Raw genomic sequence first — 21,189 nt, forward strand, 5'->3', positions numbered from 1 at the left:
AACACAGCAATGAAGGCAAAGGCCTTCATTGGGTGAGGTGGCCTTCAAAAATGGATATTGGCATCTTGTAAACTGAAAACATAATTTTCATCCTTTGTTCCAAATTGTTAAGCTTTTTCATAAGAGCTAGCACCTACTACTAAACTCTTGAGAGGGAAGAAGTATTAAGTCTGTATTACACATATGCATTAATGATTAATATAGTTATTCCATAGAAAATATAAATAGTAAGAAAATGAGGTAGCCATTGAATGCTACCCATGTGTTCACAGACTTCACAAATATTAAATCTTGTGAATTTTTTTTTCCTCTCCATTTCATTTGAAGTCAGAATAAATCTGTAATTCTACATGTGGGAAGGTAGGCTTTGGCTTTTTGGTTTGTGTCCTGGTTTCATCTGTATCAGTTAATTTTCTTCCTGGTACAGTGCTGTGTTTTGGCTTCAGTCTGAGAACAGTGCTGATAACACACTGATGTTTTAGTTGTTGCTAAGTAATGCTTACCCTGATCAAGGACTTTTCAGTCTCTTGTGCTCTGCCAGTGAGAAGGGGCACCGAAAGCCAGGAGGAAGCAGAGACAGGACGCCTGACCCAAACTAGCCAAAGGGGTATTCCATACCACAGCGTGTCATGCCCAGTATATGAACTGGGGGAAGTTACCCTGAAGGGACCGATCACTGCTCAGGTTGGGCTGGGTATTGGTCAGCAGGTGGTGAGCAAGTATCATGTGCATCACCTGTGTTTTCTGAGCTTTCATTTCTTCTTTTGCTGTTTTGTATTATCATTATTGGCATTCTTTCTACTATCACTATATTTTACTTTATTTTAGTTATTAGCAGGTGGGTTAGAACTAGATGATCTTAAGGTCCTTTCCAACCCTAACTATACTATGATTAAACTGTTCTTATCTCAACCTGTGGGGTTTACAGTCTTCCAGTTTTCCTCCCCATCCTGCCCCGGAGAGAAGGGGTAGAGGGGTGAGCGAACGGCTGCATGGTGCTGAGTTACCAGCTGGGTCTAAAGCATGATGGTTCCCCTCTCCCTCACCCTCCAGCCCCCAGGTGCTAAGGGACAATAAAAAATAAAATCTAGGAAAAAAATAGTGCCTCATTCCCGAATGTCCTTCTTAAAAGACAACTGCCAAATGGTTTAATTTGCTACACCTTTATAGTGACTATAATTTAATACGCTTCTTTGTCATTGCTCAGTTTAGCAGTCTGAAGTCCTGAAAAGTAAACTTTCCTAGTGATGTTTAAAATAAAAGCACAATGAGACCGGAGATGAAATGATTTAGTGTAACACTTCTTTAGAAGTGGCCACGGTTATGACTATACTGCTAAACTGGCGAAGAACTTGTCAGGGTCTGTAACTCTCTTACATAGCATCTGATAGAAATCTGGTGGGTAGGGGGCAAAGCAAAAAATATTTCAGTACGAGTATGTGAGGTGAGAAACTACTGTGAATGGTTCAGGGAGCACACAAATACAGACATCAGTGGTAAAACCACATATGTAGTAGCCTTAGCTCATCAACAGTTTTATATAATTAAAATTTACAGTAGAGTGTAGGAATTGGGGCTTAAAGTAAATGAGGTGAGTTTGTGTGTTTTTCTTCTGATGTGGGAACCTTACATTTATATATGTCGTGTGTGTGTGTGTGTGTATGTGTATGTACACACACACCCACACCAAGAAGCACAAAGTTAGTTTTTGTTGATTTAGAGGGTTGGGGATTTTTGGGGTTTCCTTTTGGTATGGATTTTTTGTGTGTGGGGGGGTTGTTTGTTTGTTTTTGTTTTGTTTTTTTTTTTTTTTAAGTAAGAGGGTGGTTTAGGCTGTTCAGAGAATTTAAAAATGAAAGTCAAGAGCAAAAGTAATTTAAGCCAGGATATCATTTATTCAGATTCTTCATCCTGGTATTTATATAAAAGTTTTGAAACAATACTTAGGTCATTATCTGGTGTAATCGTATTTAATTAGCTAACTGATGGTTGCAGGTAACAAATTTTATTTTTCAGCGGGGGCATTTGTTTTTTTTACAGCCTCAAAGCTTTAGGGTGCAGCTCTTGCTGTCTTACCAAGTAAAAACATACATTATGCTGAGACTATCACTGAACTATCCAGTGTATCTCAACCAAGACAATCTTTAGTGATAATAAACAGACTTGCTAGAAAGGCAGCTGCAAAGATCCTTCTAGCAGGCCAGTCCAGGTATCATCCTAACAAACGATTTTGTTGAGGAAAACCAATAGAAATCTACATTATGGTCTGTCTGAAACCAGCCAATGCCTTAGCACCATAAACTGCATCTCCAGAGGCTCGTCCCTAGGTTGCCTGCCCAATCAATCTAGTGAAACTAGTGAATAATAATGGCAGAGTAGCAAGAATCTTCATCAAATTGAGAACCTCAGAACCATTTGCCATCTAGATTGGTACCCAGCAGCATATTGTTTCCCTGGGTTGTTTATGGATTAATGCCCCTTTTTATGTGTCCAGATGATTAAGAATCCACATCAAGTTTTATATGGCTTGTGCTGAGTCTCTGTAGGTGGAAAATGCTGATGTTAAAGGTTTCAGCTAATTGCTAGTTTGCTCCATAGCAAACACCTTACCAGTGACTGGGCACTATTTGCATGAGCTACAATTACTGCAGGCTGTCCGGATAGCTCTGACAATCAATGTCTTTAATACCAAAATAACAAGAGTTTAATCTGATGTCCTGTTGGAAGGCATGTTGAACTGGTGGTGTTAACAACACAGCATTGAAATCAGCTGACAAATGTTGCTCTCCTGGTAATGTGATGTCTTGAACAACTTGCCTTGGTCCCAACTGCTAATCTACTACCACCAGCTACCTCCTGAAAGTATGCTGAGGATATATTCACCAGGTTGATGGCTATTGAGCCATATGCCACATATGATCTGTTCCTGTTCCAATCCCCAAAACAGTAAATGAAGATGTGAAAAGAAGAGCACTTTGTGGCCGAATTCAAGATCCCCGGAGTGTTTGGAGATTTTCACACAACTTTGAAGTTACTGCATAGAGGAGAAAACTGCATGGAAGGCTCTTGACTGCTCCCCACCCATTTTGACTCCTTGATTTTTGATTTCAGTTCTCAAGAGATTAAATTAAGTTCAACTTTCAGCTTAATTATGTAATAGGCCTCAACCTCTTCGCTGAATTATTTTGGTTACATGCTGGGCCCTCATACAGTTTTGAAAATTAAGTTGTACATGTCCCTTTCATGTTTTTCATGTTGTTTGTTTAGTTTCAGTAACTTAATTTTCAGTTTCATTTTAAGTATATTTTAGATATAACCCAGAATGGTTTCATAGCCCCTTCTGGGGCTGCCTTGGCAAGAAGTGAGCTCTTTTGGGTGCTATAGATCAGACCTCTGTTTAGCTTAATGAAAAAATAAGTCCCTGATGGCTACTTACGATACCAAAAGGAAAAGAAGAAAGGGATTGGTTCTGCATTTATATAAGCAGATTCAGATTAATGATTCTCATAAAAAGTATTCTGTGCTTTTTTCTCTGTGTACGTGCATTTCACAGGGAGTCTTATTCATGTGTTAATTGGTAGAAGGTTCACCTATCCAGATTTTGTAGTCCAGAGTTTTTATCAAGGTTCTTGCTGGTATGTGGCTTGCTGCTGCCATCCTAGGATGGTGTACACACTGATACTAACTTGAATTCAGTGGTAATACTCGTTAGAGGGAAGAAATCTGCAGATTAGCGTTAGACTAATCTCTGTCAAGAAACACCATATGGGGTATTGCCTAGCAGCATGTTTTCTTCAGGCAAAGGGAGAATCTCTCTTGCCCTGTGCTTAGGAGGAGATCTGGTTTTTGTCACTAGTAAGCCATCCAGTTTTTAAAATCTTGAGTAACAGATGTATCCAGGTGATTTTTATTGTCATTTTCAACTCCTCACCTGCTCTGACCAGTTTATCTTAGAAAGCAGGATGAAAGCTGGCTGCATAGTTACAGAGTTGACCCCACTACTAGGCTTGGCTAGGCTCTTGATTTCAGGGAGCAGAAGGCTTTGTGTGCTTTGGTGTAATTCAGTTATTAGTGAGTGGCTTTGAAAGATAAGGTCAGGCAGAGTTATTCTGGTTGCCCGCATTGGTCAAGGTCACTTAAATACCTGGTTTTGGAGGACTGTCAGAAATGGAAGAATAGGGTCTTCTGAAAGACTTGTTGATGTATATGGGAGGCAGGGTGGACCCTTCTTCCAGGTCCGAGTATTCTTTCTTGTCCCTTAGATTTCTGGCCGAAAGTAAAAGTTGCCATGTGGGCTGTTTGGTCAGTTTAATTCATAAAGAAAAATTAGCTTTAACTGTAGATACGCTTGATGTACTCATATCTTTCTTTCCCTGGTCATAGATTTAGTGTTGTGCTCTGGTTTCTACATGCCCACTTACGAGTCAGGGGTTCAAGGATCTGACTTTGCTCAAGACAGTGAGGGTAAAACAAGGAAAAGGAATGTACCCATCCTGCTTAATGGAGGAAGACTCCAGGGAGGAAGGGATGCAAGGACTATCTATCTTGAACTGTTGTGACTGGCAAGAAACCTCCTTCTCTCCTCCCTGCCTTTCACTCTCTTTAATTAATTTTAAGCTTATTCAAGGGCACTGAGGAGCATCAACTCTATTTTTTTCAGTTGTTACAAGCAGAACTTCAGTTAGAATCACACTGTCCCTTACTGTCTTAATGTTCGTAAAACTATGTAAAACTCTAACTTTTAAAAACTAAATTGATCAGGAAACCAGAGAGTTATGTCTTAATTATGATCTGAAGAAACATGTTCTCAATCTGACAATTTTCAGATTAATTTGTACACATTTTTAGGGGTTTATCAGCATTTTTAGAATTAAATCTGGCTATCAGTATATAAATATTTGGGTATGAAGGAGCTGTTTGACAGAACAAGGGTAAGAATAGTTTTTTCCCGTTCTAGTAACAAGAAGAGAACTGATTAAAATGTATCTGTAGTTTGACTGTTCTGGTGTCAAATCAGTTGGATTGTTCATTGATGTAGCAGGATGTCCATCAGTTATCCTCAGGAATTGTGGTTTCTAAAGTTCTTTGGTTTGTTACTGGGAGAAAGAAACTGGGCTTGTGTCTTCGATCTGAATCAATGAGAACTGAGCAAAGGCTCAGTTACAAAAAGTTATGTTACCTTGAAATCTTTAACAAATTAATACGCAGAATTGTTATTCTGAATTTTCCTTTTTAGAGGAGTGGTTAAAATTGCTGAGCTGTGTGGCTTAAGTTGAATTAACACACCTTCTCTGGTACCCTTCTATCCAAGGGCTGTTGGCTGCAAGCTCTGGAGGCCAGTTGTGGTAGCACAATATTACCACTTGCAGAGGTTTTGGGTACAGCTGTGTAATGTGGTATTCAACAGTAATGAGCTGGAAGCTGTTTTGGCAGCTTTCTGGCATGTGCTGGCTGAATGACTGGGGTATGACTGAAAGTCAGGACTCATCATGTTTGATGGTAAAAAAAGGAGGGAGGAAGTCTGTTGGATAAATTGGCCAGCAGTTCAAGTCTGAATTACTCTGGAGTCATCACTTGCTAGATGGGAAGTTTCCATAGCAACAAAAAATGCTTTCTTTCGCCTTTTAATTAGAAATGTTAGCCGTCCTCTTAAATAACCAATTTTGGCTATTTTTAGAATTTATCTCCAGATAAATTTAGAATAGTTGGTTTACCAACTATTAGAATAGCTGGTTCCCTGATGTGTGTGTTACCTGAGGATACTGTATTGTGCGCATGTGTGCAGGCACATGGGAGCACTTGTTAATTCAAAATTGAGAATTTGTTTGGGAATAGAGGAAACAGGAAAGCAGCTTTTCCTGTTCCAAGTAATGAACAAAAAACAGGTGGCAGTGAAAGATAGCCAGTACAGAAAAACATCGTTAGGCTCAAAGCATAACACTAAAAGTACAGAATCCTGTGCATGAACAGTGTTTATATTGCATCTTAATTAGTTTAATGCATGGTAAGTTTTGCCTCCTAATTTTTGGTGTTGTTTTTCTTTCTGCTTAGTCTATTCATATTTTTATTTGGAATGTCAGGTTCTTGGGGGTTTTGTTTTTGTGGGGTTTTTTGTTTGTTTGTTTGTGGTGTGTTTTAACTTGAATTAATGGAAAGAATTTACCTTGTAGGCCACTTGTATTTCAGCAAAAAGATTTTAAAGCATTTAGTGTTTGGGATTGAAATGTGAAATAGTATGAAAAATGCAACATAAGGGATATTACTTGTACACAAATGCTTTTATCTACCAATGTATGCCATTTTTACTGAAACAACTACAGACTATTTTTGGTAACGTAAGGCTTCTAGCATTCAGTGTGTTGTCTCCCCTTACTTGTTCTATAAGGCTGTAAGGGGTTTTGTTATTAAAATTTTAAATTGACAAGATGGTCGTCTTAAATGTGTTTAATGAAAACTAAATGTTGCTTTTGTATCTTTGATACATTAAGTACTGGGTGTATAATATACAATTGTTAATCTATACTTGAAGCATATACATTTCTTTCCCAGTTATGTTACTAGAACAAAATTTGAATAAAATTACTGTCTTGGAGACTCTAAAGGTAGATAAATTTTTGTGGTAACGTTTCCATGTGCACTGAATGCGTACACTCCCAGACCATATGGAAATTGTTGATGAATAAGCTATTCTGGAAATCCTTTTTAGAACATGAAGAAAAGTGGGTTTTGTTGTTTTAGCCATGTCCTTATGAACTACCACTGATGTTATCTCATGCAGGAATGAAACACTGCTTTGATATCTACTATGCTTAACAAAATTCTAGTTGAATCACTTGGAACTGCCAAAGCAGCAGCATTACAACTTGACTTCCATCCTGAATCCCATTCCCATATGATTTTTTTTTTCTGTTATTGCATAGCACTGTCTGAAAAGGAGAACATGGTCTTTTCTCTAAGATAAAAGTGCCAAGGTATATTTTCAGATGTTTGTGCTTCAGTGTAATTTTCAAATTTTAAGAAAATTATGGTCCTGTAAAGCTAATTAGAGTATATGGAGTAAGATTTCCTGCTCAGGTGTTTCTATTTTTTTTGTGTAAGGTATTCCTAAATGTTTTTATAATTCTTGTAAAGAACACTATGAAATTGTTAATATTTAAAAAGTTAACTATTGCCTACTTTAAACCTGCTTTTCCTATTTCAGAAAAGGAATGAGAAAGGCAGCATTACAAGTTCTGACATGCTTTTGCTAATGATGCATTTTATTCAGCTTGAGAGCACTGTCAAGTATAGTCTAGGAAATAACAGCAATTTGGAAACCTATAGGTGGGAACCATTTTTCTAGTTTTAAGTTATAAACTTCATACAGAGGTACAATGGCAATCTGTTTAGGATTATTACAATAAAAGCAACTTGCTCTGAGTAGGCAGTAAACTGCTACAAATCTTCATGTATGTTTTAGAAGCTGCTGAAGCCACTACAGTAGTAGGACCTGATTCTTTCAACTTTATATCAAAGCCTGAATGGCCTAGCTAAGCTTAGGACTCTAGCAGCAAGGCACAATACAAATAGGCAGTGGGAGGTTTACCTGCTGTAAATAGACAAAATCTTGTCATCCATTTAAAGCTGAAGTTAGACAGCTAGATACCTTGGAGACCTGGACTTCTCAGGGAAAAGGTGAGAATAGCTTTTCAGTCAGCTGATAACTTCAAATAAATGGGTTAGTGCATGTAACAAGATGATCTATTCCCATCTATATGAGGGCTGTGGTACAGAAATTAACACTGAAAAGATGGAACAGAATAGCTAGCTATATATTCAGAAGATAAATAGAGCAATTTGATTAAAAGCTTATTTTGCCTCATTTATTACTGTAACAATCATTTTTAGAAGATTTTTCTAAGTTCAGCTGTAATTAACTGCTTTCATTTCTTTTTTTTAAACAGGTATCAAACAAAAAATCAAACAGCACTCCTCCCCCAGCACAGCTATCTAAAATCAAAGTACCAGCACCACAGACAGTACTGAAGAAAGAAAAGCGGCAGAGTTCTTCAAGGTTTAATGTTAGCAATAACAGGGAGCTTCAGAAACTGCCAGCTTTAAAAGGTATGTCTTTTAAAATCAGAATGACTCCTGGGGGGATCTTGGGCATAAGACAGAGAAGCATCTCAACTATCACACTTGTATCTTAGCAGCATACATAATATGTCAAGTATATATGTGCAAACTTGCATGTACTTGCATGCTTAAACACACTGTTTTGGTTTGGTTTTTCTTTTTTGTCAATCCTTATAGGAGGACGTACAATGTGCTGCCTTCTTGGTGATCAGTATATGAAATATTTTTGTTTCTTCAACCCAGAAATGTCTGTGTGAAAGTATGTTCGCTCATCTCGCATAAAAGCAGAGTATTTGGGCTCTTTGTGCAAAGTATTAGTCATCTGTCCTCAGTGCAGCATGCTGAAACACTACTTTGTACTAAAATATCTCTTGGCATTGTGAGAAGACCTAGATACCGCTATTTATTGATCTTGTTTTTGTGATCATGGGTCAAGTGGAGTGGCATCTTTTTAGTGAATATGATTTTTCTTTTGTCAATTTTAAGGCTTTGTGATCTTTTATATTTACTGCCATCTGTAATGAAAAGGTGATGATAGTTATGTCTTAATAACACAGCTTTTATCTTTATTTTAGCTACTGTCTGTTATGTAGATACATGTTTCCACAGTGTGCGTACAGTAGCTTGTGGTAGTGCTAGGGTAGAATTTTCCAGATGTGGTCCGATGTACTGATCTACTGCTTATGAGCAGCCAATTTGTTCTGAAGGTTTATTTAAAGGAAAAAAAAAAAAAAAAGCTGTTTTGAAGTGTGATGCATACTGCTTTCCAGTGTTTAAAGTTGTCAGTGAAAGCGTAATAGATTCCTGAAGTGTTGCTTAGTACTGATGTAGGCAATGTGAAATGTCACAGGGTAAGACATTTCCTCCAGTCACTGTTTTCTTGATATAATGCATTAGTATTTCTTGAATATAAGAAACTTAGGTTCTCAACCCATCTGAATTATACTGTTTTTGTACAGATTATGCAGATGAAATTAGACTGCAACATTCATCTCTTCACACGGATACTGTTTTTACAAAATATATGAAATATTGTCCATTGTGTTAGTATAGCAGTCTATATACAAGATGCTGCTTAATTTTAAGATTTATCTGCTGTTTAATTAGTGCATTTTACTCTATTAGATTTGTAAATGAGAATATTTAGCACCACAGATTATTGATAATATGGCCTATGTTTTAAACTGACATAGTAGGTTCATGCGCAAGCTGTCATATCCAGGGTGTGACATAAGCAAATGACACTGAATTAAAGTAGTGATTTTTGTAAAAAGTTATGCATACAGCCTTATTGACTGGCATGACCTTTTGTTCAGCTGCAAAGAAAAATGTTTGTTACATGATCTAGAACCTCTATTTTGTCCTACTTTAAATAGTATGTTTCTGGTTGTGCCTGGGATTGTCAGCTCACGGTGGCTAGAACTGAGCATGCAATGAAAAGCAGAGCGGACAGTGAGCTGAAAATGAGAAAAATGAATCCAGGTGGGAGTGGGGGAAAGTAGTCCATTTTACGGTGGGTGAGGTGAAGTTTTGGATTTGTTGCTGTCTAAACTAGGTAACCTATAAAGAATGCCTGCTTGGACTTGGTGGGGGGCAAAAGTGGGGAAAAAAAAAAAGGTAAGTCTTAAGGTCTGTTTCAAGAGCATTCCAGTACATTTGACACAACATACCTGGATGTGAAGAAATGGTAGGAGTATTGTGTGTATGTATTATATTTACTTTTCAGTCAGCAATCACTCCTCCTACTCTCAAGTGAAATGGAAGATCTTAAGCTTGTCTGTGGTGGATGTCTGATGCTCTGTGTATGTCTCCAGGCTGTTGAGGGTCAGACTTTGTTATGAAATGCTGGTTGCAATGGCTGATCTGGATAGACAGTAGTTACTACATTTACTAATGAAACTGTGTCCAGTCTCATGGATCATAGCAAGTGTCTGGATAGCTGCTCACTGCATGTGTTCACTTACACCCACCTAGTAGGGTTGCTGAGAATGCTGTTGGCCAGTCACTGTGTTCTGACATACAGAGATACATGCCTTGATGTGCATTCAGTGGGTCAAGTAAAGCTGAGAAACTTTCTTTTTGGACAGCTTTAAGAGTGGTATTTAATGTCTCTGTCTGGGCAGTGGACTGACAGGCTGTAATTTAAAGGACTGAGATGATTAAGCAGGTTCAACTTTAATGAAGCGCTGGGAAGAACATACTATTCCTTCAGCGTGTCTGTGTTTAACCAGCTTTAAAACTCCAGTCACTTATATCAACTGAATGTATTTCTACAGCTACAGTGCCTGGGAAATGTTTCTTCTGTCTGTAGAAGACAGAGATGTGTACTTTCTTCAGATATGTTGGGTTGACTACTGTGTAGTGTGATGCACGTTACATGAGGTTGTATTTTAATCAGAGCATATAGAATGGGGTTACCTTTGCATGATTTAAGGTCTGTATTAGGTCTGTGAAAGCTTGTAACTGGTAAGCTATAAATGGCCTGTGGTACTAGAATCGTAGAATAGAATCATAAAATAGGGTTGGAAAAGACCTTAAGATCATCTAGTTCCAACCTCCCTGCCATAGGCAGGGACACTTCCTGCTAAACCATGCCACCCAAGGCTCTGTCCAACCTGGCCTTCAACACTGCCAGAGATGGAGCATTCACAACCTCCCTGGGCAACCTATTCCAGTGCCCCACCACCCTAACAGGAAAGAATTTCCTCCTTATATCCAATCTAAACTTCCCCTGTTTAAGTGTTAACCTGTTACCCCTTGTTGTATCACTACAGTCCCTAATGAAGAGTCCATCCCCAGCATCCCTACAGGCCCCCTTCAGATACTGGAAGGCTGCTGTGAGGTCTCCACGCAGCCTTCTCCAGGCTGAAGAGCCCCAACTTTCTCAGCCTGTCTTCATATGGGAGGTGCTCCAGTCCCCTGATCATCCTCCTGGCCCTCCTCTGGACTTGTTCCAACAGTTCCATGTCCTTTTCATGTTGAGGACACCAAAACTGTACACAATACTCCAGGTGAGGTCTCACGAGAGCAGAGTAGAGGGGCAGGGTCACCTCCTTTGACCTGCTGGTCATGCTCCTTTTGCTGCAGCCCAGGATACAGTTGGCCTTCTGGGCTGCAAGCGTGCAATGAAGCCAGTTCATGTTCATTTTCTCATCAAGCAACACCCCCAAGTCCTTCTCCACAGGGCTGCTCTGAATCTCTTCTCTGCCCAACCTGTAGCTGTGCCTGGGGTTGCTCTGACCCAGGTGTAGGACTTTGCACTCGTCATGGCTGAACTTCATGAGGTTGGCATCAGCCCACCTCACAAGCATGTCAAGGTCCCTCTGGATGGCATTCCTTCCCTCCAGCCTATCAACCGAACCACACAGCTTGGTGTCATCGGCAAACTTGCTGAGAGTGCACTCAATCCCATTGTCCATGTCCCCGAGAAAAATGTTGAACAAGACAGGTCCCAACACCAATCCCTGAGAGACACAACTTGTTACTGGTCTCCAGCCGGACATTGAGCCATTGACCACAATTCTTTGTGTGCGGCCATCCAGCCAGTTCTTTATCCATCAAGTGGTCCATCCATCAAATTGATGTCTCTCCAATTTAGAGACAAGGATGTCATGTGGGACAGTGTCAAATGCTTTACACAAGTCCAGGTAGATGACATCAACTGCTCTACCCCTGTCCATCAGTTCTGTAGCCCCATCATAGAAGGCAACCAAATTGGTCAGGCAGGATTTCCCCTTAGTGAAGCCATGCTGGCTGTCACCAAACACCTTGCTGTTTTTCATGTGCCTTAGCATGCCTTCCAGGAGAATGTGCTCCAAGATTTTGCCAGGCACAGAGGTGAGACTGACTGCTCTGTAATTCCCCGGGTCATCCATTTTCCCCTTCTTGAAAATGGGGGTTATATTTCCCTTTTTTTCCCGTCAGTGGGAACTTCACCTGACTGCCATGATTTTTCAAATATGATGGCCAGCGGCTTAGCAACTTCATTTGCCAGTTCCTTCAGGACCCACGGATGGATTTCATCAGGTCCCATGGACTTGTGTACTTTCAGGTTCTTAGGATGGTCTGGAACCAGATCCTCTCCTACAGTGGGCCCAAGGTCTTCATTCTCACAGTCCCTGCATCTGCCTTCCAAGACTTGGGTGGTGTGGTCAAGAGCATTTGCCAGTGAAGACTGAGGCCAAGAAATCATTAAGAACCTCAGGCTTCTCCAAATCCAGGGTAGCCAGTTCTCCTGATAGCTTCCAGAGGAGGCCTTCGTTGTCCATAGTCTGTCTTTTATTCGCTACATACCTGTAGAATCCCTTCCTGTTATCTTTCATCTCCCTAGCCAAGTTTAATTCTAACTGGGCCTTAGCTTTCCTAACCTGGTCCCTAGCTACTTGGACAACATCCCTGTACTCTTCCCAGGCTGCCTGTCCTTGCTTCCATCTTTTATAAGCCACTTTTTTCCTTTGAATTTTCTTCAGGAGCTCCTTATCCATCCAAGGAGGTCTCCTGGCCCTCCTGCTGCACTTCATTCTAGTTGGGATGGAACACTCCTGAGCTTGTAGCAGGTGATCCTTGAATATCAACTAACAGTCTTTGGTGCCCCCCTGCCTTCCTGGGTCATATCCCATGGAACCTTACTAAGCAGGTTCCTTAAGAGGCCAAAGTCTGCTCTCTTGAAGTCCAGGGCAGTGAGCTTGCTGCACGCTCTTCTCACTGTCCTGAGGATCTCGAATTCGACCATCTTGTGATCGCTGCATCCAGGGCTGCCCTGGAGCGTCACATTTCCAACGAGCCCTTCCCTGTTGGTGAGCACGAGGTCAAGCATGGCACCTCTCCTTGTTGGCTCCTGTATTACTTGCAGAAGGAAGTTGTCTTCCACACAATTGAGGAACATCCTGGATTGTTTGTGCTGGGCCATACCATCTTTCCAACAGATATCAGGGTGATTGAAGTTCTGTCTGTCTATAGAGTGCTTAATCCACAAAGTTCTCTTGACCAGGTGGTCTGTAACAGATCCCCACAGTAATGTCTCCCATAGCTGTTCTCCCTTTAACCCTGACCCACAAACTCTCTATTGACTGCTCACCTGTCCCCAGACAGAGTTCCATACTCTCCAGCCTATCCCTAACATAAAGGGCAACTCCTCCTCCTCGCCTGCTGGGCCTGTCTTTTCTAAAGAGCCTGTAACCTTACATTCCAACACTCCAGTCATAGGAGCCATCCCACCATGTTTCTGTGATGCCTATTATATCATACTCCCATAGACGTGCACACACCTCTAATTCCTTGTTTGTTCCCCATACTATGGGCGTTTGTGTAGAGGCATCTGAGGCTAGCTCCAAATGAAGCCGGCTCATTGGCTGGGGCGGCTGAAATATCTCTGCATTGCTCCAAGCATTTATCGCTGAGATAACCACTGTTTTTCTGTGCCATAGGGCTGGAGCTTAGATCAGTAGGTTACTTGAAATAGTGGGAAGGGAATGGAGGAGATGCCAAAGTGGGTTTTCATCAAGGTTTCTTTTTTAGGAAATCCTTTTTGATCTTTAGGCACGTTGCGAACCTTCTCTTAGGCATTGCACAGAAATGCTGATGATAGCATTCCAGAAATACCCATCACCAGGACATATAGGCTGGTATTAGTGTGGCATGATTTATATTCATTGGCACAGCTTATGATTAACATTGTACACCCTCAGTTTATTCAGGAAATGGAGGAGTGGAATAGTTCAGATAATGCAAAAAGGAAGTAAATTATGAGTAAAGAGGCCTCAAGAATAGAGATTAATGTGGAAAAAAGAAGTCTCTGGTGCAAGTGGTTTGCAGAGCATTGAGATCCAGATATTAGCAAAGCTGCAAGCTGCGATGAAACTTGATTTAGTCCAATTGGAATAGGTAGCTTCTCTGCCCACAGATAACCCAGAAGCTTCTCTGGAGAAGCACCCTCAGAAATGTCTCAAACGTCTTTTCAAGATCTTGCCTTTTTTCATAATAAAAAGAAAAATCCTGTGCCAACAAACTTGTGTTATGTTAATTTCTGTTCATCTGGTTCTGCTTGTTAGCTAACATTTATAGTGCAGGTACTTCAGTTACAGAAAGTTGGTTTTTGTTTTCAGTTTTTTATTATTTGGGGAAAAAAATTGGCCTAACGTTGTGTTTGTCATGATTTGAGAAGCTGCAGATTAATGTTTTGGTTATTTCAGTTATAAATGGCAAAGGTTTTTTTCAGCCTTCAGAAACTTAGGTTTCTTCACTTTTGCTTTCTTAAGAAGACACTTTGTAATTTGGGATATATTGAAATTGTTTACAGATTTAAGAATGTGTTCTGTATGAGATAAACAGCAAAGTGTTCAACATGAATATTTAATAAATATATTTGTAAAGTACCAGTTCTGAGCTTGTATGTACCTGACCACCAACACACTCGAGTGTTCTTTGCAACTGCTCACTTCAATTTACGCAAGAAACTTTAATTCATTGTGTTGTTATGGATAACTTTTTCATCATTAATTAGCAAATATCTGTGTTAGTATCTCTGATTTAGTTTGTGCGCTGGCATTCATTTCTGGTGATGATTCTGGATGATATTCATTTTATTTCTTGATTTTTGTGTTACCTCTGCGAACTTCTGACACCCATGTACATTATATACTGGAAAAAGCTCTAGAGCTTGAATATGTGATGCGTATGTGCTACTCCTCTTCCTGTGTCCATTTGGTTTTGAGAGGAAACTTTTGAGAGTGTCATGGTGTGTTATGAATTGAATGCTTGTTGCTTGTGCACTTCACAGCTGCAATAGTACTTCAGCTCCTTTCATGGAGTTGGTATCCAAACACCATCATACAGATCAAGTCTCTCAAATGTAAAAAAAAAAAACCAAACAAACACCAAAAAAAAGACCTGGGTTTAACACTGATTTTACTGAGAATGTAGTTGTCCCTTACCGCATGAGAATAGCTGGCAGCATCTGCAGGACTGAGGTTGCTGCTGTGATGGATTTACTGAGTAACTGACCAAGATCAAAAAGGAAAAAAAAAAAAAAAGCAGCTAGCAGTCTGCTATTTCATAACTGGCTAACTAGCAATCTAAATGTTAATGTCTTTCATTTCTATTCAAGACTATTAATACAGAAAAGTAAAATTTTAAGTTTAATGATTCAAAAATGTACGTTACTGAAAATGGGAATTTATATTCATGAGAATTTACAGTTTTAGTAATACTTCCATTGACAGGTTTTCCCCCCCTGTGGTACAGTCTTGCAAATTATGGATTTCTAAAATGCTCCCTTGACGATTATGTACACTTAGTTTATATGCTACAAGAGATTTTTAACAGTACAAACAGGTGAGCATATGTGTATTTGTGTAAGTATGTTATTTTGCAAGGACGTGCTGATTTTAGTAAACTGTAAATGTGCAGCATTTAGAGATAACTGTTGGGTAAAGTGGTGAGATTAAGAATCTCAATCTCTGTGATATGTAAGAGAGTGTCACAATGAGAATTTGTAAATACATTAAGATGCAGTGACTGGAATAAAGGTTTTATACACTGTCAAATAAATAGTGTCACAAATCTAACTTTAATCTGCAAGGAATATTTATTAAAAGATAATATTCTCTGTCAGTCCTAGAATAAGAAATTTGAAAAAATAAAATCATTTCAGTGCTCCGTATTCTGAAGTGTTGCAAAATTTCCCAATGAACGTGTGTTAGTCATGCGTATGTAAATTTTAGCATGATGTAAAAATACGCTTTTTTTGGTAGCATTCCTGTATGTAGTTTTAAAGCTGGATAGAATGATTTTATATCCTTATAGAGTACTTCTGTGATGCCAGTGTTGTGATTTTGTTCATGGGTTTGGGTTTGGGCTGGTTTCTTTTTTAGATCAGAACATTGTTCTGTGTAATCTTCAAAATTACTATTGCAGTTCAGCTTTTATTTTCAAATACAGTTCCTAATTTATTAACAGAGTTACTGTTTACCTCATGGAATTGGACTTGCGGTCTTGCAAACATGGATAAAATATTCTTGCAAAGGCATATACCAAGATAGGAAGAAATGAGCTATTGACAGATGTGGACATACATACTAACTTTTCATGCTTAGAAGTATAGAAGATGGAATACTCTGCTGGTTCCTTAATGTAGAATAATTGTATGTGACAGGATTGTAGTGTTTTGTTGTTGAAGATCTTGCTGTGCATGTTGATCATCCAAGTTTTGACCTTCTGGTGGAGATGTCTGTTCCTGACTTAGCATGATTTCAACATAAAAAGTACTACCAGTCATATTTATTCTTTCTCCACACACACCCCCCTCCCCCCCCCCTTTTTTTCTTAGTAAAATAATGAACATGGCACGTCATAAGGGTGTCATTTGTCTGAGCACATTTCATGCTGAGTGCATGGTTTCCTTTTTTACTCAAGCAGAGACTGTAGAGCTATGCCAAAATCTGAGTCTTCTGTGCAAGAGAACATAGAGAACATCGGGATGGTGTCTCAACTTGTCTGTTTGTGATACAGGGCTCTGATAGGGAGGCAAGCCTTCTTAAAGCTTTCATAATGTTTTTAAGACACAAGTGGCTGTCTAGGAGATTGTTCTGTTTTCTGCACAGTATTAAAGTCTGATGAATCAAGATTGCAGATGAAGTGATTCCAGTTTAAGATTCCTAAAAAAAAAAAAAATTTGAATTAAATTTTCATTGATAAAACTGTTGTAACTATGAGGAAGGGGGAGAAAGTGATAATTTCTCCAAATGCCAGAAATGTAAGGTGGCTGTGAGTTTGTTTCAACTGTACAGATAAGCAAGCAAAACTGATACCAAGATTAAATTAAAAGCAAATCAAGAATTGATCTCTGTGCTGCAGAGAAATTCAACTATATATGTTGGTAATTTCCACACATTAATATCAGAATAATTTTAAATTTAAGCAGAGTGTATTACCTGTTTGTTTAAAATCAGCATGAATATGTTTTGTCCATCTGCAAGGTGGTATTATCACTGTTTATTATCTAAAAGTATTTTATGCAAAGTAAGATGGTAGATTAAACAAGATAATGCTACTATAAAAGATAATTTGCCCTAATAAATAATGCATTTAAAAGGCAAAACACAGAGGAAAAAAAAATCTCATGTCGAACATTGAATACAGTTTTATGATTCCTTTCCCTCTTGGACACAAACTATACTGGACTAACTCAACATGTGCAGTGCTGTCCTTCTGGTCCTGGCTGCATTCATGCTTTTATAGTATTTTTGGCAGCCCAATATTGTATTGAATTTATCAAAAGAAAAAACCCATAATGAAAAATACTGCAAAAGTTCACTCTTCCCTACATCAGTATGGTTAGGTGTCAGTGAATATATGAATTGTATCATGTGAAAGAACTGTGGAGGCACTTTGTCATGTTAATTTAGTAACTTTGTCTTTTATCATAAAAAAATTATCATAGTGTTGCATAAACAGACTTTATGTATTTTTCTTTTAAATGTTCAGAAGAATTATGAAAGTGTGTGTGGTAAGCATATGCATTTCTTAAAGCAAAACCTGGACATTTCTTGATGTTTGTACAGGAAAATATGATCTATCAGATGAGTAAATACTTTAATATTATTGCCAAAGTATTAAAATACTTAGGAATTATCTAGTCTGAATTACTACATAACATTTTAAAGATTAAGAAACATGATAGTGAGTAACTACTAAAAAGGTTATAGGAAAAAAAAAATACTTTGTTTCAGTGTGAGATTTTTATTTTTTTCTTTATCTAGCTTTAAGTGAAATCACAGGCTTGGATTAATGAGCTGTTTTTCATTTCAACTGCCCTATCAAACACCTACTCGTTAGTCAGCAGCTGAAACTGTTAGAAGAATGCTTTACATCTGTCCCTGGCAGCATTTCCTACCAAACTTGTTTCCACTGAAGCTTGGCTAGATTCCATAAAAATGGGATTTAAATTGTGGCCTTGTCTTATTTTCTAGATCCTAACTTGTCTCTGAATTGAGATTCAGATCTCTCTTAAAATGTCTTTTATTATGCTCTTATTTACAAAAAGAACATTTTGTTCCACTGTACAGGTCTTCATTATGATCAAACCTAAACAATGAACTTCTCCATAAAAGCTCTACTGATCAAATACTGAATGCGATATTTATACATGTAAATATAAGTCGGTGCTTGCTGGGTAATTGGCATGTTCTCGAGTTTTTACTTTTAAATTTCTGTGATTCAGTTCTTGAAAATTACATGTGTGACCTATGTATCAAGGCCATAGATGGGAGGAAGTTTGGTGGTAAATGTGTTACCTTTTATACTGGGCTTGATAAAAATTATTGTGTCACTATTTGAAACGAGCTTCTGCAGTCTGCCTTGGAAAATGTTGTTTTGCACCAGATGCTATTCTTCAAATACATTTTTTTAAGGTAACTAATGGTATTTTTTGTGTTGTACAGGTTTCTGAACTCAACAGATATCTACTGATTCCTCCCCTCATCCCACCCCAGCCCCCCCTCCCACTTACGAAACCTTTTGAGTACTGGCTGAAGGAAAACTTGGCACTGTTATAGTCTATGTGCTACAGTGACCTTGCAAATAGCAGAAAATCAAGGTAGAGAAAAATACAATCGCTGGCAGATGTTTGTCAATTCCACTTTTAATCAGTTTTTGCTACATTAGAAAGGAATTTTTTTGTTTTGATTTTAAATGTGGAATGTAGAAGGTTGTATTTTGCCATGCTTCAATCCTAGAAATTCTTTAAGGAAGCCAAATGATAGTCCATACCCATTTCATTTATCCAGGTAAGGATTTTTTTTTTCTTATATGTGTATTTATTTTGATAGCCAAGTATTAACATGGTGTTTACCACCTCTGTTTCCTTGAAGAATTTCCTCTTGGCTGTCCTTTGGAACTGAGTCAGAACTGTGTAGGAGAAGCCTGGTATGTTTCCTTTTGCTGTGATTTCTTCTCCAAAATGTGTAGTATCCCATGCTTTTTTTTTTTTTTTTCCCTCACCTAGGACAAAGTTGCTGTCTTCAGGTAATTCATAGTTCAGAGTTGTCAAGAGACCCTTGTTTTCTATAGCCTGACATCATTTGTGAGAATGGCAAGTTTTGGTTAGGCTATAACTGGAGGGGAAAAAAGTAAATTGCATTGGTCCTACCAGTAAAAGCAAGTCATGTTTATTCCTACCCCTTCATTGGGTGGCTGTCTGGTGAACCAGATAATGGAATCAATGTGACTCAAACCCCTCCTCCCTTTTCCTTCTCACTTGAGCTCTGCTCAGTCTCCTAATCTGGTTCAACCATGCATTTTGTACAGCAATTTCAGATGGTTGTGCACGTGCACCTCAGAAGAGGCGGGGTGGCAGCAGTAGCTCATCTAGACTTCGCTCAGTTTAGGCTGCCATGGAACACAGTTTTAAAGTTAACAGAAAACCAACCTGACAGTAAACTAAGTGGCTTTATGCTGGATTAGTGGAATAAACGAACACAGCTGTGAGGCTGATGACCACTGAAGCAGATGAGAGGAAAATAAAGCAGAGGGTAATGCTGGAATGAGACTGAATTAGGCTGCCTTAGGTTGCTGAGGCGTAGCAACTTCAGCAGTTGTGGAATTGCGCCTTTAGTTACCTTGGAGTTCAGCCTATATAGTCCTCTCACAATCAAAAAAGGAAAACTCCTCATATAATCTTATAGGTAATCAATTTTGTCCAAGGTGTTTTCATGTAAATAGAAATTAATCCGGTTTTACTTATCTTGTATGTTGTTGATTCTGTCACTATCAGTTAGAATACTAGCTAGTTCAGAACGAAAATAAATGCAGTCTTTGGGCAGGTGAATTGGGGGGGGGGGGGGGTCATGTCTGGATTTTTTTAAATCGCAACCCAAGTAGAATGTGTGTGTTTTGAAAGCAATACTACATAGTCTTCCAGGATAAAGAAGATTCACCAGCTCTAGTGATGGATCCTAAATGTAACACATTTATATCCTCAGAAATTTATTATGGAGTTTTCCTTCATTCCCATCATCAGGAAGTTAGAAGTGATGAGCAGAGTTTGGCGAAAACCTGGAACTGCTACAGCTTTGCTATGCTATCAGTCTGGTTTTTCATTCATTAAATTCTAAATATGGGTAGCCAAAGTTAACACAGTTTTTGTTGTGTTGCAACGGAAGTGTATTCATAAATTAGTTCAAGTAAGCTCTTCCCCCTCCCACTGATATTCATTAGCTCCATTCCACTTGTACTAATATTCTTTCCCTTCCCATTAGTAAGTCAGTGCCTAACTCAATTTTCTTTGCAATTTTTTTCCCCAAATGAGGTTGCTCAAAGTAATTGAACTCAAGTAAATATTATCCCTTGGTGGCAAATCAGATGTTTTAATTCTGAAACAAAGGAAGGTCGTACAAACCTCCTGAGTAAAATGTAGTTCCAAATGTGTACAACTGGTGAAGATACCAGATACTGTTAATGAGCAGAAGGTCCTATAAAGATTTATGTTCTTCAGCTCCACTAGTGTCCTATCAGAAGCATACCAGGAATATACTGAATTTTGCATTATGGCTGTTTTAACCAGCTTCATACTAAGTACTGACCTCAGATGCAACACAGTCCTGCAAAGGAAGAAATGTGAACATGGTATGCGTATCTTGCAAACAAAACTTACCTGAATGTGACTTAGTGTTCTGCTGATGGTACTGTTAGAACTGTAAATGTCACATTTACTCTCTTCAGTGAAGCAGAAAAAAGCCCGTTTAGACGAGGCCATTAGTGACATGGTTTAGTGGTGGACTTGGCAGTCCTGGGATGAAGGTTGGACTTGATGATCATAAAGGATTTCTCCAAGCTAGTTGATTCTAGGAACAATGTAGGGAGGTAGATTCTGAAACTATTATCTCAAATTTGCTAATGAACCTCCATCTAAGAAAGCCATGCTTGTGTATAAAGTAGGAAGTGGAACAAAAGTGGCTACAAAAGTAGCACTCCCTTTTTGCCTTGTGTTTCAGTACGGTACTTCAGTTGTGTGCCATTGGACCAGAAGTCTTCATAGCCATTTAATCTTTGCAGGGAGTTTCAAAGGAACAGAAACAG

The 21,189-nt window shown here is 38.8% G+C and overlaps 1 protein-coding gene across 3 annotated transcripts in view; it reads left to right on the forward strand.

Annotated features, from left to right (window-relative positions):
- The window catches only part of PPP2R5C (protein phosphatase 2 regulatory subunit B'gamma), an 84,434-nt gene that overhangs the window by 12,162 nt on the left and 51,083 nt on the right, over positions 1 to 21,189 (forward strand). For all 3 annotated transcript variants that reach the window (XM_057397074.1, XM_057397075.1, XM_057397076.1), the window contains exon 3: positions 7,944 to 8,103. In XM_057397074.1, the coding sequence (XP_057253057.1) occupies positions 7,944 to 8,103 (160 nt within the window). The remainder of the gene's footprint in view (positions 1 to 7,943; positions 8,104 to 21,189) is intronic.

This window comes from Pezoporus wallicus, unplaced genomic scaffold (assembly GCF_028554395.1).
Source record: "Pezoporus wallicus isolate ANWC-B61680 ecotype Strahan unplaced genomic scaffold, APGP_CSIRO_Pwel_v1 contig_7068, whole genome shotgun sequence".
Lineage (NCBI taxonomy): Eukaryota > Metazoa > Chordata > Aves > Psittaciformes > Psittacidae > Pezoporus > Pezoporus wallicus.